Source organism: Anomaloglossus baeobatrachus, chromosome 8 (genome assembly GCF_048569485.1).
Source record: "Anomaloglossus baeobatrachus isolate aAnoBae1 chromosome 8, aAnoBae1.hap1, whole genome shotgun sequence".
NCBI lineage: Eukaryota > Metazoa > Chordata > Amphibia > Anura > Aromobatidae > Anomaloglossus > Anomaloglossus baeobatrachus.
In genome coordinates this window covers 110,810,836-110,830,836 of record NC_134360.1, presented here as the reverse complement: position 1 = coordinate 110,830,836, position 20,001 = coordinate 110,810,836, and the positions used below count along the sequence as shown (strand labels likewise).

The 20,001-nt window shown below is 49.7% G+C and overlaps 1 protein-coding gene across 1 annotated transcript in view; it reads left to right on the top strand.

Moving 5' to 3' along the window:
• The first annotated feature begins 472 nt into the window (after positions 1-472).
• The window catches only part of SCYL3 (SCY1 like pseudokinase 3), a 192,877-nt gene continuing 173,348 nt past the window's right edge, over positions 473-20,001 (top strand). The window contains exon 1 of the mRNA XM_075320906.1: positions 473-582. Coding sequence (XP_075177021.1) covers positions 535-582 — 48 coding nt within the window. The 5' untranslated portion in view covers positions 473-534. The remainder of the gene's footprint in view (positions 583-20,001) is intronic.

Below are 20,001 nucleotides of genomic sequence, written 5' to 3'. Positions count from 1 at the left end.
TTCACAGCAACTTTGCTCTCTTGCATGTGGTCTGTGTATTGTCCGCATTCGGCGATCCACATACTTAGATTGGACTATCTTCACATATATGTAATAAAGAAACTTTGTGGATTCAACTCCCCTCTCCATTACCTTTTCTAATTATGTGATCCCCTTAATGTTCGAATTTCTGCACCTTGCACTCCTAAATAGTTTTTAATTGTCTTTATTATAGCCCTTTTGTTGCTTTTTGAATTTTTCTTCTTATGTCTGTGGGTGCTGAATAGAACTGGAAGTATTGGTTTATATAAAAATATATCATTTTTAGTCCAGGTAGAAATGTGAAAAAAGCTTAAAAATGAAAAAGCAAAAACACACTGGTTTAATCTAGGAATGGATGGATCAGGATATATTCCCTTTAAGTGCAGTGACTGTAAATGACTATTAATGTAGTAACCCTTTCATTCTGGTAGTAATCTTTTCATACAGGGAAAGGTTTCCCATAACAACATTTGCTTGTCGTCCGTGTTTGTAAGTGAAGATGGACACTGGAAGATGGGTGGAATGGAAATGGTCTGTAAACTAACAGAGGTGACTCCAGAGGTGAGAAAAATATCCTGAAATGTGCTGAAGACCTAGAGCTTTCTCCCCATGCCTAGCGTCAGTGTCACTTGTGTTTTTCGTACATGTACCGTATTCTTTGTGGGGTTTTCTTTTTTTTTTTTTTCTCTTGAAACCAACCAATTGCAGTGTTATTTGAGCACTGTATTAGTGAAGCAATGGCTACACACTATACTTATTGATCTCTCCATTACAAAGGCTTCTCAATGAGTGTAATAGCAGATTGATTTACTTACTGCAGGGGCTCCACCAAACCAGAGCACTGGGGTGTCTAGTGCCCTTTTTCCACACGTGAATGACCACAATTTATAGAACATACAATAAAGGCTACTTTCACACTTGCGTTGATCGGCATCCATCACAATGCGTTGTGTGACGCATGTGACGGATGCGTTGTAAATAGTGTCATATAAAGGCAACGAATTCCTGTGAAATAACGCGTTGCGTTAAGCCGAGATAGAGCGAGCCCCCATCATCACTGCACACACCCGGGCACTACCGCCCCCATCATCATCACCGCACACACCGGCAGTACCGACCCCATCATCATCACTGCACTCACCCCGGCACTACCGCTCCCATCACCACACACACTGGCACTACCACACTCCTCACCGCACACGCTGGCATTACCTCAGTGATGTCCCCGCTCACAGCGCGACTCAATTCAGTTGCTGCCTGGAGCTGACAGAGAGCGGCGGTGTTCTACAGCCACTCCCGTCAGCTTCATGTAGCAGAGCTAGATGCGTCGCGGGATTACTCCAGACCTGGAGGGGTATTTGGGGATTAATAAAGTGGTGAAAGAGGGTGTTTTTTTATCTTTTATTCCAAATAAAGTATTTTTTCGGGTGTATGTGTTTATTTACTTTCACTTACAGGTTAATCATTGTGGGTGTCTCATAGACGCCTGCCATGATTAACCTAGCACTTAGTGGCAGCTATGGGCTGCTGCCATTAACTCCTTTATTACCTCGATTGCCACCGCACCAGGGCAATTCGGGATGAGCCGGGTAGAGTCCCGGGACTGTCTCATCTAATGGATGCGGCAATTCCGGGTGGCTGCTGGCAGATATTTGTAGGCTGGGGGGCTCCCCATAACGTGGGGCTCCCCATCCTGAGAATACCAGCCTTCAGCCGTGTGGCTTTACCTTGGCTGGTATCAAAATTAAAGGGGACTGCATGCCGTTAATTTTAATTATTTATTGTACTGCATGGTATAGACCTGCTCACCGGCGGCTGTGATTTGTTGCAGTGAGTCAGCTGTCACTCAGCGTGGGGGCGGGTCTGACTGTAACCAATCATAGGCGCTGGTGGGTGGGGAGGAGCAGTGAATACTAGATGGAATAATGAGCGGCCGGCATTTTCAAAAGAGGAAAAGCCGCTGGAGCTTTGTGACAGCTGTGCAGCGCCACGCCGGTGATCGGTGAGTATGAGAGAGGTGGGAGAGAGACCAGGAGTGATTTCAAACGATTTAGATCATTCTGCTGGACATGCTGAGCATGCTCAGTAGAACGTGACGGAATCAGTCAGCGGATTCCGCCGCTTAGCACATAGCGGCAGAATCCGCCACCATAGACAATCATTAGACACCTTGGCGGATTCCAACGGAATCCGTCAAGGTGCGTTATTTTAACGACCCAAAAAATGCTACATGTAGCGTTCCCTCCGCCCGATGCTGCGTCAAAATAACGACGCAGCGTCGTCCAGTGGATGAAACGCAGACACTTGCGTTAGTGTGTCGTCAATACAAGTCTATGGAGAATAGCGCAGTGCGTTAACTGACTTCGCTATTCTCCATAGTGGCGGATTGCGCTGAACGCAAGTGTGAAAGCGGCCAAAGGGGTTGTCCAACATTTTATTCTTTTTCTTGTCAGAAAAGAGGGGATGCAGTAAAATGAATTGTATCCTCTGATAAATCACCCTCTGCTCCCTTTCCACCCCTTCAGTGGTCCTGTTGGTTTGTTTTTTTCCATAGCTGTCTGATGCTGATCAGGCTCTGGGAGTGAGGCATCACTACCCTCAGCAGTAATGGTGGCATGGTTGGCACCTGACCACTAAGGTCACTGACTGCTGCAGGCCCCTGAGGTTGGTCAAAACATTATTACTGCAGGACCGCTATGATCAACCACGAGGACTGCCTGAGCAGCTGCCAATTTTTCAGGATGCGAAGTTATTCTGTTTTCTCACTATTTAAAGAAATCTTAGCCAATCCCTTTTAACCCCGTAGCGACCCATGACGTACTGGGTACGTCATGGATCATGTGAGTTTAATCCCCGCCCCCTGCCGTGGGCAGGCCGTGGCGATCCGCAAACATATCAGCAGATTTCAACAGCACGTGTGCCTGCTAGTCGCCATTGGAATTCCGTTCCACCCGCGACTATTAACCCCTTACATCTCACTGACAAAATCTGGCAGCGAGATGATGTATATGCGCACCGCAATTATGATAACTTGCCACGCCCCATCAGAAGTCACGTGACGTGATCAGATGACTTCCGGTGGTTGCCATGGTAGCGCAGGGTCATGTGATGACGCCTGTAGCCAACATGAGTCACTTTCTCTTAATGCCGGCATTGAAAGTGAAGCACCATATCTGCAGATCTGAGCTCTGTAGCTGTGATCTGGAGATATAGAAGAGCGATCAGACATCTGATCCATATAGCCCCCTAAGGGACCTAGTAAAATAAAAACAAGTTAAAAAATAAGTTTTTAAAAAATAAAAAAACTAAAAGTTCAAATCACCCCCCTTCCACCCCTATTGAAAATTAAAGGTTTTAAAAATAAAAAATATACACATTTGGTATTGCCGCGTTCGGAAATGCCCAATATATCAGAATATAAAATCAATTAATCTGATTGGAAATTTTTTTGCCACTAAGCCATTTACCAAACTCCAGAATTACGTGTTTGGTTGCCGCAAAATGCAGTAACAGGCGATGAAAACGTAGCATCTGCGCAAAAATGGTACAGTTAAAACGTCAGCTCGAGATGCAAAACATAAGCCATCACTGAGCAATATATCCCGAAAAATGAGAACGCAACTGGTTTCGGAAAACTTTTTTTTGGACAAACTTGTGATTTTTTTTTTTTTTTAACCAATTAAACAAGTAAACCTATTCATGTTTGGTGTCTCCAAACTCGCACCAACCTCAGGCATCACAGTGACACAAGTTTTACCATATAGTTAGCATGGTGAATAAAATATCCCAAAAACTATTGTGCAATCACACTTTTTTTTGCAGTTTTTCCACACTTGAATTTCTTTAGCTGTTTTCCAGTACACTAGATGGTAAAACTTTTATGATTTCATTCAAAACTACAAATCAATTAAGAATGTCTGGAACACTATTCTAAGTCTGAACTGGGTGCAAAAACCCTGAAATGTCACTATATAAAGAGAAGGGCTGCACACCAGTGACAGTGCAAGGGGAATAAATGTGAAGCAGAAACTGCTGTATGAATACTTGCATGAAAAATCCAATAGCTATATATGAGAATGAAAATATAAAATTGGAATCTGCATTACTGCCATGAACATATGAATAAAGAGGAAATTTAGCTATTGAATTGATCAATGCAACAGAGCCCCAACACCTCGTCACGGTATTGTCTTAAATTGACGTCCCTCACTAATGTGTGTTCTCTCTTGCAGTTAAAAAACCTACCTTGTGTGGGAAGCTGAGACCTAGGATATATATGTATAATGTTGACTGGCAGTAGGTGTGGGTGGGGCCGGGTTCACAAACAAGACTGCAAATCAATTAAGAAATAACGTCTGGAACACCATTCTAAGTCTGAACTGGGTGCAAAAACCCTAAAAAAATTCACTGTATGAGAATACCGTGACAAGGTGTTGGGGCTCTGTTGCATTAATCAATTCAATAGCTAAATTTCTCTTTATTCTTAAGTTCATGGCAGTAATGCAGATTCCATTGTCATATTTTCATTCTCACATACAGCTATTGTATTTTTCATGCCAGTATTCATACAGCAGTTTCTGCTTCACATTTATTCCCTTTGCACTGTCACTGGTGTGCAGCCCATCATTTAAAACTACAACTCGTCCCGCAAAAAGCAAGCCCTTATATGGCAAGATTGATAGAAAAATAAAAAAGTTACGGCTCTCGGAAGAAAGAAAGGAAAAAAAAAAAAATGGAAACGCAAAACGCCTGGGGGTTTAAGGCTTTGTGTGCACTGGAAAATGGAATTTCTTCGGCGCTCCATTGGGAGACCCAGACGATTGGGTGTATAGCTACTGCCTCCGGAGGCCACACAAAGCATTACACTAAAAAGTGTAAGGCCCCTCCCCTTCTGCATATACACCCCCCGTGGGATCACGGGTTCCTCAGTTTTCAAGCTTTGTGCGAAGGAGGTCAGACATCCACGCATAGCTCCACTGTTTTTAGTCAGCAGCAGCTGCTGACTATGTCGGTTGGAAGAAAAGTGGGCCCATATGGGGCCCCCAGCATGCTCCCTTCTCACCCCACTCTTGTCGGCGGTGTTTGTTAAGGTTGAGGTACCCATTGCGGGTACGGAGGCTGGAGCCCACATGCTGTTTTCCTTCCCCATCCCCCCTCAGGGCTCTGGGTGAAGTGGGATCTTACCGGTCTCCAGGCACTGAGACCGGGCTCCATCCACAGACCCAGAGAACCTGCTGGATATGGAGCTGAGTATCGTCAGGGACAGGGCCCTGCTACATCAAGGTACTCTGTGTCCCCATACACATCGCGCACACACACACCAGCATTGCTGGGAGTGTTAGTGCGCCGGGGACAACAGCGCGGAGCGCTTGTGCTGTTATTCACTGCAGCTTTGCTGAGTGAATTTATGTATTAGAAACGGCCGCGCCGGCCGCTGCTGGGTGTTTTTTACACTGTGGCGCGGCTGGGACTTGTGGTGCGCCGGGGACTTCCGCGCTGGCCGTGCATAGGACGGCCGCGCTTATTACTCGAGTCCCCGGCTTTGCGGCCTAGTTTTCGTTTCGTTCCCGCCCCCAGCCCTGCCAGTCAGGGGAGGGGCGGGACGCTGTACAGAAAGTCAGCGCCGAGAGCTGGAGTCTGCTTTGCATTCTCCAGCCCCCTCACTGAACACAGTGGGACGCCAGTTTCCCGCTCTTGTCTGGGGCACGCCCACGGCCCGCCCCTCTGCACAGGACGCCGGCAGCCATTACGGTTTGCAGTCTGGGCTGGAGAACGGAGACAAGCTCTGGGCAACCAGTCACAAGATTCTGGCGACCTCACACCCGCTTTTGTGCGGGCGGTAAGCAGTGCTGACCCCACTAATGCCGAAGTGTTCATTTGTACTGTATGCTGGTATGCTATACACTGCACTGTACGGTCGCTATTCTGGGCTATATACTCTCCTAGATGGCTAGACTACAGCAGCAAAAGCAAGGGTGCTAAGGCACAGGCTTTCTATGCTGCTTGTATTGCATGTGCTGAAGTGTTCAGTTGTACTTTGTGCTTGTATGCTATACATGGCACTGTACGGTCGCTATTCCTGGCTATATACTATCCTAGATGGCTAGACAACAGCAGCAAAAAAGCAGGGGTGCCTAGGCACAGGCTTTCTATGCTGCTTGTATTGCATGTGCTTAAGTGTTCATTTGTACTGTATGTTTGTATGCTATATACTGCATTGTACGGTCGCTATTCTTGGAGATGGCTAGACAACAGCAGCAAAAAAGGCAAGAGTGCCAAGGCACAGGCTTTCTATGCTGCTTGTACTGCATGTGATACTGTTCCACCGGCAGGTTTCACTGACCCCCATTGTGTGCAATGCTCCCCTGTGGCACTTGCTCAGCCAGGGTCTCTGCTAGTGGTGGCCAAAGGAACCACCTGTGAACCCTGTCCAGGGACAGGGACGGAGTTGCAGTTTCGCCTGATAGATTGTCTGTGAATATGACTAACATCTTAGAGACTTGCAGTCCAGACAGACCATGGGCAATGTTCATTCAATGCTCCCTGGCCACCCTCATTTGGAAATCAGTGCTCCGGGGGGGTCCCATGCATCCCAGGGTGAAGGCTCTGACACGGACGACAGTCCCAGACAGCCTAAGCGAGCTCGCTAGGAGCGGCACTCGGCTTCATCACTGGTCAGGGTTCCAGCAAGAGGACTCTCTGTCTGATGAGGCAGACGTGGCTGATCAGGACTCTGATCCTGAGACCGCTCTCAATCCGGATACACCGGATGGTGACGCCATAGTGAATGATCTTATAGCGTCCATCAATGGAATGTAGGATATTTCTCCCTCAGCTCCTCCAGTAGAGGAGTCAGTTTCACAGCAGGAGAAATTACCATTTCAGTATCTCAAGCGTAAATTGAGTACTTTTCTGACCACTCTGACTTCAGAGAAACAGTTCAGAAACACCACGCTTATCCAGATAAGCGTTTCTCCAAACGTATTAAGGATACACGTTATCCCTTTCCACCTGACGTGGTCAAGAGCTGGACCCAGTGTCCTAAGGTGGATCCTCCAATCTCCAGGCTTGCGGCTAGATCCATAGTTGCAGTGGACGATGGGGCTTCCCTTAAAGATGCCACTGACACAGATGGAGCTCTGGTTGAAATCCATCTATGAAGCTATCGGCACGTCGTTTGCTCCAGCATTCGCAGCCGTATGGGCACTCCAAGCTATTTCAGCTGGTCTTGCGCAGATGGACACTGTCACACGTACATCTGTGCTGCAGGTGGCGTTCTTAATCTCGCGTATGTCTGCATTGGGACTTACGCTATTCATGCGGTCCTGGACTCTACGAGCCGTACACCGGTGGCGTAAGCCAACTCCGTGTTTTTGTGCAGAGCCTGGGAGTTAAGGGAATGGAAGACAGATTCTGTTTCCAAAAAAGGGCTTAACCAATTTGCCATTATCTGGTAACAGACTGTTGGGTGACCGATTGCATGAAATCAAACAGTCCAAGGGTAAGGGTTCGTCCTTACTCCAGCCCAGATCAAACAGTCGAGGTTTCGGTCCTTTCCAGGCTCGGGCAGGTCCCAATTTCCTAGTCCAAAATGACTCAAAAAGCTCAGAGGGGCTCAGATTCCTGGGGGCTTACTCACGCCCAAAGACGACAGCCGGAGGAACCGCTACCAGGGCGGTTTCCTCATGACTTTCAGCCTCTCTCTATCTCCGCATCCGCGGTCGAGGGCAGACTCTCCCGCTTGGCGGCATTTAGCTGCCACAGGTCAAAGACCGGTGGGTGAGAGTCTCACGTGTACAGGATAGAGTTTTGTTCTCGTCCTCTGGCTCGATTTCTTCAAAAACCTCCCGACCGAGCCGCTGCCTTTCTGCAGGCAGAAGAAGTGGTAATCCCTGTTCCACTTCAGGCAATCACGATGCTTATCTCCATGTGCCGATTGCTCCAGAGCACCAGCGTTGCTACGATTCGTTATAGAAGACGAACATCTTCGGTTCGTAGCCCTGCCCTTAGGTCTGGCGACAGCCCCACGGGTTTTCACCAAGGTCATGGCAGCAGTGGTAGCAGTCCTGCTCTCTCAGGGTCACTCTGTGATCCCTTACTTGGAGGATCTACTTGTCAAGGCACCCTCTCAAGGGGCATGCCAACACAGCCTGAACGTTGGCTGGAGACTCTCCAGAGTTTCGGGTGGATCATCAACTTTTCAAAGTTGAATCTGACACCGACCCAATCATCTGACATATCTTGGCAGGGAGTTCTTGCTCTCTCAGCGGTAGTGGAGGTTCCGCTGGACAAACAGTGTTCACTACAGACAGGGGTGCAGTCTCTCCTTCAAGGCACTCACACCCCTTAAGACGCCTCATGCACTTCCTAGGGAAGATGGTAGCAGCAATGGAGGCAGTCCCTTTCGCGCAGTTTCACCTGCGTTCACTTCAATGGGACATTCTCCGCCAATAGGACGGGAAGTCGACGTCCCTAGACAGGAACGTATCCCTTTCTCAGACGGTCAAGGACTCTCTTCAGTGGTGGCTTCTTCCCATCTCATGGTCAAGGAAAGTCCATCCTACCCCCATCCTGGGGGGTGGTCACGACAGACGCGAGTCTGTCAGGGTGGGGAGCAGTCTTTCTCCACCACAGGGCTCAGGGTACGTGGACTCAGCAGGAGTCCACCCTTCAGATCAATGTTCTGGAAATCAGAGCAGTGTATCTTGCCCTGCAAGCCTTTCCAGCCGTGGCTGGAAGGCACACAGATCCGGATTCAGTCGGACAACTCCACAGCGGTGGCATACATCTACCACCAAGGCGGAACACGCAGTCGGCAAGCCTCCCAGGAAGTCCGGCGGAGTCTGATGTGGCTGGAAGACAGAGCATCCACCATATCCGCAGTTCACATCCCGGGCGCAGAAAACTGGGAAGCAGACTTCCTCAGTCGCCAGGGTATGGACGCAGGGGGATGGTCTCTTCACCCGGACGGTTTTCAGGAAATCTGTCAACGCTGGGGGAGGCCGGACGTCGACCTAATAACGTCTCGGCACAACAACAAGGTTCCGATTTTCATGGCGCGGTATCACGATCAAAGAGCTCTGGCGGCAGACGCCTTAGTTCAGGATCTGCGGCATCTCACGGTCTGCCAACCGTGGGCACTACCAGACCGGCCAGACTTACTGTCCCAAGGGCCGTTTTTCCATCTGAATCCTACGGCCCTGAACCTGACTGTATGGCCATTGAGTCCTGGATCCTAGCGTCTTCAGGATTATCTCAAGACGTCATTGCCACCATGAGACAGGCTGGGAAGCCGACGTCTGCCAAAGATCTGCCACAGGACGTGGAAGATTTTCTTATCTTAGTGCTCTGCTCAGGGAGTGTCTCCCTGGCCATTTGCATTCCCTACCTTTCCTTCCTTCCTACAATCTGGTTTGGAAAAAAGTTTGTCGCTCGGCTACCTTTAAAGGACAAGTCTCAGCGCTATCTGTATTCTTCAGGAGCGCATAGCACGACTTCCTCAGGTACACACGTTCCTGCAGGGGGTTTGTCACATTGTCCCTCTGTACAAACGGCCGTTAGACCCATGGGATCTGAACAGGGTACTAATTGCTCTCCAGATGCCGCCCTTCGAGCCTCTGAGGGATGTTTCACTTTCTCGACTTTCACAGAAAGTGGCCTTTCTGGTAGCGGTCACGTCTCTTAGGAGAGTGTCCGAGCTAGCAGCGCTGTCATCCAAAGCTCCCTTCCTGGTGTTTCACCAAGACAAGGTAGTGCTGCGCCCGATTCCGGAGTTCTCCCTAAGGTGGTATCCCCCTTTCATATCAATCAGGATATCTCCTTACCTTCCTTTTGCCTCATCCAGTTCATCGATATGAAATGGATTTGCATTTGTTGGATCTGGTGAGAGCACTCAGAATCTACATTTCCCGCACGGCGCCCCTGCGCCGCTCGGATGCACTCTCTGTGCTGGTCGCTAGTCAGCGGAAAGAGTCGCAGGCTTCCAAATCCACCCTGGCTCGTTGGATCAAGGAACCAATTCTTGAAGCCTACCGTTCTGCTGGGCTTCCGGTTCCATCAGGGCTGAAGGCCCATTCTACCAGAGCCGGGGGTGCGCCCTGGGCATTACGGCACCAGGCTACGGTTCAGCAGGTGTGCCAGGCGGCTACCTGGTCGAGTCTGCACACTTTCACCAAGCATTATCAGGTGCATACCTACGCTTAGGCGGATGCCAGCCTACGTAGAAGAGTCCTGCAGGCGGCGGTTGCCTCCTCGTAGGGAAGGGCTGTTTTGCAGCTCTAACATGAGGTATTAATTTACCCACCCAGGGACTGCTTTTGGACGTCCCAATCGTCTGGGTCTCCCAATGGAGCGCCGAAGAAGAAGGGAATTTTGTTACTTACCGTAAATTCCTTTTCTTCTAGCTCCAATTGGGAGACCCAGCACCCGCCCTGTTTCCTTCGGGATTTTTGGTTGTTCGGGTACACATGTTGTTCATGTTGAACGGTTTCAGTTCTCCGATATTACTTCGGATTGAATTTGTTTAAACCAGTTATTGGCTTTCCTCCTTCTTGCTTTGGCACTAAAACTGAGGAACCCGTGATCCCACGGGGGGTGTATATGCAGAAGGGGAGGGGCCTTACACTTTTTAGTGTAATGCTTTGTGTGGCCTCCGGAGGCAGTAGCTATACACCCAATCGTCTGGGTCTCCCAATTGGAGCTAGAAGAAAAGGAATTTACGGTAAGTAACAAAATTCCCTTCTTTCTCAAGAAAATTCCGCAAGCACTGAAAGATTACCGCACCCGCGGTAAAAAACCGCGACAAACCGCACCGAAAACCGCATGCGGTTTGCTGCGGTTTTACCGCGGTATTGTTCACGGTATTGTCGCTGTTTTGCCACGTGCGGGTTGGTACATTTTCTTTAATGCACAAATGCAATAAAGCACATTGAAAAAAAAAAAGTCATTTCCTTCTTGGATAGCAGATAGATAAATAGAATAGATAGAGATAGTTAGATAGTTAGAGGGATAGACAGAGTCCCCTGTGAGCACACACTGCATTTCTCACGGTCGGTAGTAAGTTCACATTACCGGCTGTGGGAAATGGCCTGTGGTTACATCTGCTGTCTCGCTGCGAGGCTGCATTCATTCAGCGCTGTGTCAGTCGCGACTGGATGCAAGCATCGCAGGACGTGGATTACGCCGGAGCTGTGTGTTTCGGGGGGGGTTAATAAACGGGTGAACCAGGAGATTTTTTGTTTTATTTAAAATAAAGGATTTTTCGGGGTGTGTGTGTGTCTGTGTGTGTGTCTGTGTGTGTGTCTGTGTGTGTGTCTGTGTGTGTCTGTGTGTGTGTGTCTGTGTGTGTGTGTCTGTGTGTGTGTGTCTGTGTGTGTGTGTCTGTGTGTGTGTGTCTGTGTGTGTGTGTCTGTGTGTGTGTGTCTGTGTGTGTGTGTCTGTGTGTGTGTGTCTGTGTGTGTGTGTCTGTGTGTGTGTGTCTGTGTGTGTGTGTGTGTGTGTGTGTGTGTGTGTGTGTTTTCACTTTACTTACGAGTTGTTCATGTCAGCTGTCACATAGACGCTGCCATGATCAAGCCTGGACTTAGTGGTGGCAATCCACCGCCATTAACTCCTTTATTACCTGGATCGCCACCGCATCACGGCATCTGGAAGAGCTGGGGACACTCCGGTACTGCCGCATAATGGATGAGACAGTCCCGGGGCAGCTGCGGCTGATATTCTCAGCTGTGGGAGGTGGGAGGGAGGCGGGGGACATTAACCCTGCCCCTCGCCCTCCCCAGCCTGAGAATACCGGGACGCCGCTGTGTGTTTACGTCGGCTGGAAGGTAAAAATACAGCGGAGCCCACGTGTTGTTTTTTTTTTTTTTTTTCCTATATTTCCGTTTAATTTGTATGTGTATTCTATGTCTGTCTGTGGTGTGTGTGTGTGTGTGTGTGTGTGTGTGTGTGTGTTTACTCTCTGCTTTGCTTATTCTTCCTGTAATGACATCACTTCCCTGCAAACCGCAGGCAGCGATGTACATTAACGCAGGTAAACCGCGAAATACCACAGGGAATAACGCAGGAAAACGCAATGAACCGCACAGAATTTGCTCCCTGCGTTATTCCCTGCGGGATTTCACGATTACATTGCAGTCAATGGAGTGAAATCCCGCAGCGACGTGCGGAAAAGTGACATGCAATTGTTTTTGCTGCAGGAATCCCGCAGCAAAACATGCAGCTGTCAAATTCCGCATAGTGCGCACAGGATTTTTTTTTTTTTCCATAGGTTTTGCTGGTGATTCACTGCAGAGATGTTATGAAAATTTTCTGCAGCGAAACATGCAGCAAAACCGCAGGAAATCCGCGGGAAAAAACGGTAAGTGCGCACAGGGCCTAAGGGGATAAATCCGTGTATATTATTGTTAAGGGGGCCATAAATTTACAGTGATGCAATCGAAGTTATGCATCTACCTTTAACCCCGTCTGCATCCAAATCATTAGTCATTTGTTAGTAGCATGCATACTATTCTTCCATACAGACCAGAGAAATGTACACGGATCTGCATAGAAAATGACTGGTTTAATTACGGAAGTCAACATACATTTAAAAGAAATAAGTTGGCTAGGAGCCAATAATACGTAACACGTCTCCTATTGGACAACCCGTAAAATAGCTTATTCTGTAATATATATGTGTGTGTGTGTGTGTGTGTGTGTGTGTGTATCTAATATATAAAGCTGAATATGTATGTTATGTATGTTATGTATGTATGTATGTATGTATGTGTATGTCCGGGATTGGCATCTGCACCGTCGCAGCTACAGCCACAAAATTTTGCACACTCACACTTCTGGACCCCAAGAGCGTCATAGGCTATGTTTCGAGGGGAAATTTTTAACCCCGCGCTTTAGTTATTCGCCAAAAAACCTGCCTCCATTAAAGCGAATGGAGCTGGGAGCCACAGTGCAGCCAGAACATCAGAAGAATGCGCAGCCACGCCCTTATATGGAATGTTGCCGTGTCACAATGCAGCCAGGGAAAGAGACGGACACGGACGGACAGGGAAAGAGACGGACACGGACGGACAGGGAAAGAGACGGACACGGACGGACAGGGAAAGAGACGGACACGGACGGACAGGGAAAGAGACGGACACGGACGGACAGGGAAAGACACGGACGGACAGGGAAAGAGACGGGCACGGACGGACAGGGAAAGAGACGGGCACGGACGGACAGGGAAAGAGACGGACACGGACGGACAGGGAAAGAGACGGACACGGACGGACAGGGAAAGAGACGGACACGGACGGACAGGGAAAGAGACGGGCACGGACGGACAGGGAAAGAGACGGGCACGGACGGACAGGGAAAGAGACGGGCACGGACGGACAGGGAAAGAGACGGGCACGGACGGACAGGGAAAGAGACGGGCACGGACGGACAGGGAAAGAGACGGGCACGGACGGACAGGGAAAGAGACGGGCACGGACGGACAGGGAAAGAGACGGGCACGGACGGACAGGGAAAGAGACGGGCACGGACGGACAGGGAAAGAGACGGGCACGGACGGACAGGGAAAGAGACGGGCACGGACGGACAGGGAAAGAGACGGGCACGGACGGACAGGGAAAGAGACGGGCACGGACGGACAGGGAAAGAGACGGGCACGGACGGACAGGGAAAGAGACGGGCACGGACGGACAGGGAAAGAGACGGGCACGGACGGACAGGGAAAGAGACGGGCACGGACGGACAGGGAAAGAGACGGGCACGGACGGACAGGGAAAGAGACGGGCACGGACGGACAGGGAAAGAGACGGGCACGGACGGACAGGGAAAGAGACGGGCACGGACGGACAGGGAAAGAGACGGGCACGGACGGACAGGGAAAGAGACGGGCACGGACGGACAGGGAAAGAGACGGGCACGGACGGACAGGGAAAGAGACGGGCACGGACGGACAGGGAAAGAGACGGGCACGGACGGACAGGGAAAGAGACGGGCACGGACGGACAGGGAAAGAGACGGGCACGGACGGACAGGGAAAGAGACGGGCACGGACGGACAGGGAAAGAGACGGGCACGGACGGAGATATATATATATATATATATATATATATATATATATATATATATATATATATATATATATATATATATATATATATATATATATATATATATATATATATATATATATATATATATATATATATATATATATATATATATATATATATATATATATATATATATATATATATATATATATATATATATATATATATATATTTACTATCCCGGGCTGTGCCGGGTGCTATGTTGTGAGGCAAAATTTTAACCCTGCACGTTCCAATCTACCAATCAACTTTGCCCCTATTTACATAATGTGGAAAAAGTGAAACGAAAAGTGTTGGGGGCAAATTGACAGCTGCCAGATGTGAACAAGGGGACTTAAAAAATGAGGCGATGGCGTCAAAGAGTATATACCGTACAGTTGCTAAGGTGGGGCCCCGACATGGGATACTTGCCACACTCGGGGATATGAACACACACACAAAATGCGCCACACACTACCACGTACTTGAACACATATACCACTCTCAGCACACATTTCACCACACATACACCAACCTCGCCACATAATCGCCCTAAAACACACACAAGTCTGGTATTATCCTTCAAAAATAAAAATCTGATTAATAAGCAGCCAAACTACAAGAACAACAAATGTACCATATAGGAAACACGGCAGCTGTCAGTCACATGACCTGTCTATTTTGTGTATGTGTGAGCTAATATATACTGTCAGGGGGGAGGGCTTTCTGTTGCCTGGAGATTTATCAGGCTGCCAATGGCAACCAATCACAGCTTAGCTTCTATTTTGCTACAGTTAATTAATCTGAGCTCTGATTGGTTAATATAGGCAACAATTTAATAATTACATTTCTTTCTATTTGTTTTGTGGTTTTTGTGTGCAGAATACATTTTTGTTAATACATTCTATTTTGTTAACAAGTTATTAACCCGGGCAAAGCCGGGTACTACAGCTAGTACATACATACACACACACACACACACACACACACACACACACACACACACACACACACACACACACACACACACACACACACACACACACACAGCTTTATATATTAGAATAGCTGTACTACCAGGCTTCGCCCGGGTTAATAACTGCTGTTAACAAAATAGAATGTATTATTAACCCGGGCGAAGCCTGGTAGTACAGCTATTCTAATATATAAAGCTGTGTGTGTGTGTGTGTGTGTGTGTGTGTGTATGTATGTATGTATGTATGTACTAGCTGTAGTACCCGGCTTTGCCCGGGTTAATAACTTGTTAACAAAATAGAATGTATTAACAAAAATGTATTCTGCACACAAAAACCAAAAAACAAATAGACATTATAATTACATTTATATCTATCTCCCCCTCTGTATATATCTGTCTCTTTCCCTGTCTGTCTCTTTCCCTGTCAGTCTGTCTCTTTGTCTCTTTGTGTCTGCCTCTTTCCCTGGCTTCATTGTGACACGCCTACATTCCATATAAGGGCGTGGCTGCGCATTCTTCTGAAGTTCTGGCTGCACTGTGGCTAACAGCTCCATTCGCTTTAATGGAGGCAGGTTTTTTTGGCGAATAACTGTAAAGCGTGGGGTTAAAATTTCCCCTCGAAACATAGCCTATGACGCTCTTGGGGTCCAGAAGTGTGAGTGTGCAAAAGTTTGTGGCTGTAGCTGCGACGGTGCAGATGCCAATCCCGGACACACACACACACACACACACACACACACACACACACACACACACACACACACACACACACACACACTCAGCTTTATATATTAGATGTGTGTATTTCTGGAATTGGCATCTGCACCGTCGCAGCTACAGCCACAAATTTTGCACACTCACACTTCTGGACCTCGAGAGCGTCATAGGCTATGTTTTTAAGGGGAAATTTTAACCCAGCGCTTTACAGTTATTCGCCAAAAAAACCTGCCTCCATTAAAGCGAATGGAGCTAGGAGCCACAGTGCAGCCAGAACTTCAGAAGAATGCGCAGCCACGCCCTTATATGGAATGTTGGCGTGTCACAATGCAACCAGGGAAAAAAAAGACAGACACAGGGTAAGAGGGGCAGACACAGACACAGGGTAAGAGGGGCAGACACAGACACAGGGTAAGAGGGGCAGACACAGACACAGGGTAAGAGGGGCAGACACAGACACAGGGTAAGCGGGGCAGACACAGACACAGGGTAAGCGGGGCAGACACAGACACAGGGTAAGCGGGGCAGACACAGACACAGGGTAAGCGGGGCAGACACAGACACAGGGTAAGCGGGGCAGACACAGACACAGGGTAAGCGGGGCAGACACAGACACAGGGTAAGCGGGGCAGACACAGGGTAAGCGGGGCAGACACAGGGTAAGCGGGGCAGACACAGACACAGGGTAAGCGGGGCAGACACAGACACAGGGTAAGCGGGGCAGACACAGACACAGGGTAAGCGGGGCAGACACAGACACAGGGTAAGCGGGGCAGACACAGACACAGGGTAAGCGGGGCAGACACAGACACAGGCTAAGGGGGGCAGACACAGACACAGGCTAAGGGGGGCAGACACAGGCTAAGGGGGGCAGACACAGGCTAAGGGGGGCAGACACAGACACATGGAAAGAGACATAATAATTACATTTATATCTATTTGTTTTGTGGTTTTTGTGTACAGAATACATTTTTGTTAATTGTCAATTTTGTTAACAGCAGTTAACCCGGGCGAAGCTGGGTACTACATCTAGTACGTATACACACACACACACACACACACACACACACACACACACACACACACACACACAGCTTTATATATTAGAATATATTATATAGAAATAGATCCCTCTGTCTGTAATGACTCTAATATATAAAGCGCTGTGTGTGTATGTATGTATGTATGTATGTATGTATGTATGTATGTGTATGTCTGTATGTCCGGGATTGGCATCCACACCGTCGCAGCTACAGCCACAAAATTTTGCACACTCACACTTCTGGACCCCGAGAGCGTCATAGGCTATGTTTTGAGGGGAAATTTTAACCCCGATCTTAAACAGACAGACAGGGAAGGGATTGAGACAGACGGAGAAAGAGACAGACAAAGAGAGAGAGAGACAGATATATACAGAGGGGGAGACAGACAGAGCATGGGAGAGAAACAGTTACTATCCCGAGCGTTAATACATTCTATTTATACATTCTATCTCGGGAATGTTAATACATTCTATTTTGTTAACAGTTATTAACCTGGGCGAAGCTGTAGCTGCGACGGTGCAGATGCCAATCCCATACACACACACACACACACACACACACACACACACACACACACACACACACACACACACACACACACACACACACACACACACACACACACACAGCTTTATGTATTAGATGTATGTGTGCCTGTCTGAGACAGACGGAGAAAGACAGTCAGACAATCTCTTTCCCTGGCTGCCTGCCTCTTTCCCTGGCTGCATTGTGACACACCAACATTCCATATAAGGGTGTGGCTGCGCATTTTTTTTTGAAGTTGTGGCTTTTGGACCCCGAGAGCGTCATAGGCTATGTTTTGAGGGGAAATTTTAACCCTGCGCTTTAGTTATTCGCCAGAAAACCTGCCTCCATTAAAGTGAATGGAGCTAGGAGCCACAGTGCAGCCAGAACTTCAGAAGAATGCGCAGCCATGCCCTTATATGGAATGTTGGCGTGTCACAATGCAGCCAGGGAACGAGGCAGACGCAGCCAGGGAACGAGGCAGACGCAGCCAGGGAACGAGGCAGACGCAGCCAGGGAACGAGGCAGACGCAGCCAGGGAACGAGGCAGACGCAGCCAGGGAACGAGGCAGACGCAGCCAGGGAACGAGGCAGACGCAGCCAGGGAACGAGGCAGACGCAGCCAGGGAACGAGGCAGACGCAGCCAGGGAACGAGGCAGACGCAGCCAGGGAACGAGGCAGACGCAGCCAGGGAACGAGGCAGACGCAGCCAGGGAACGAGGCAGACGCAGCCAGGGAACGAGGCAGACGCAGCCAGGGAACGAGGCAGACGCAGCCAGGGAACGAGGCAGACGCAGCCAGGGAACGAGGCAGACGCAGCCAGGGAACGAGGCAGACGCAGCCAGGGAACGAGGCAGACGCAGCGACAAGGACAGGGAAAGGGAGGGAAAGGGAGAGACAAGGACAGGGAAAGGGAGGGAAAGGGAGAGACAAGGACAGGGAAAGGGAGGGAAAGGGAGAGACAAGGACAGGGAAAGGGAGGGAAAGGGAGAGACAAGGACAGGGAAAGGGAGGGAAAGGGAGAGACAAGGACAGGGAAAGGGAGGGAAAGGGAGAGACAAGGACAGGGAAAGGGAGGGAAAGGGAGAGACAAGGACAGGGAAAGGGAGGGAAAGGGAGAGACAAGGACAGGGAAAGGGAGGGAAAGGGAGAGACAAGGACAGGGAAAGGGAGGGAAAGGGAGAGACAAGGACAGGGAAAGGGAGAGACAGGGAAAGGGAGAGACAGGGAAAGGGAGAGACAGGGAAAGGGAGAGACAGGGAAAGGGAGAGACAGGGACAGGGAAAGGGAGAGACAGGGACAGGGAAAGGGAGAGACAGGGACAGGGAAAGGGAGAGACAGGGACAGGGAGAGACAGGGACGGGGAAAGGGAGAGACAGGGACAGGGAGAGACAGGGAGAGACAGGGAAAGGGAGAGACAGGGAGAGACAGGGAAAGGGAGAGACAGGGACAGGGAAAGGGAGAGACAGGGACAGGGAAAGGGAGAGACAGGGACAGGGAAAGGGAGAGACAGGGACAGGGAAAGGGAGAGACAGGGAAAGGGAGAGACAGGGACAGGGAAAGGGAGGGACAGGGAGAGACAGGGACAGGGACAGGGAGAGACAGGGACAGGGACAGGGAGAGACAGGGACAGGGAGAGACAGGGACAGGGAGAGACAGGGACAGGGAGAGACAGGGACAGGGAGAGACAGGGACAGGGAGAGACAGGGACAGGGAGAGACAGGGACAGGGAGAGACAGGGACAGGGAGAGACAGGGAAAGGGAGAGACAGGGAAAGACAGGGACAGGGACAGGGAGAGACAGGGAAAGACAGGGACAGGGACAGGGAGAGACAGGGAAAGGGAGAGACAGGGAAAGGGAGAGACAGGGAAAGGGAGAGACAGGGAAAGGGAGAGACAGGGAAAGGGAGAGACAGGGAAAGGGAGAGACAGGGAAAGGGAGAGACAGGGAAAGGGAGAGACAGGGAAAGGGAGAGACAGGGAAAGGGAGAGACAGGGACAGGGAAAGGGAGGGACAGGGACAGGGAGAGACAGGGACAGGGAGAGACAGGGACAGGGAGAGACAGGGACAGGGAGAGACAGGGACAGGGACAGACAGGGACAGGGAGAGACAGGGACAGGGAGAGACAGGGACAGGGAGAGACAGGGACAGGGAGAGACAGGGACAGGGAGAGACAGGGACAGGGAGAGACAGGGAAAGGGAGAGACAGGGACAGGGAAAGGGAAAGGGAGAGACAGGGACAGGGAGAGACAGGGACAGGGAGAGACAGGGACAGGGAGAGACAGGGACAGGGAGAGACAGGGACAGGGAGAGACAGGGACAGGGAGAGACAGGGAAAGGGAGAGACAGGGAAAGGGAGAGACAGGGAAAGGGAGAGACAGGGAAAGGGAGAGACAGGGAAAGGGAGAGACAGGGACAGGGAAAGGGAGAGACAGGGACAGGGAAAGGGAGAGACAGGGACAGGGAAAGGGAGAGACAGGGACAGGGAAAGGGAGAGACAGGGACAGGGAAAGGGAGAGACAGGGACAGGGAGAGACAGGGACAGGGACAGGGAGAGACAGGGACAGGGAAAGGGAGGGACAGGGACAGGGAGAGACAGGGAAAGACAGGGACAGGGAAAGACAGGGAGAGACA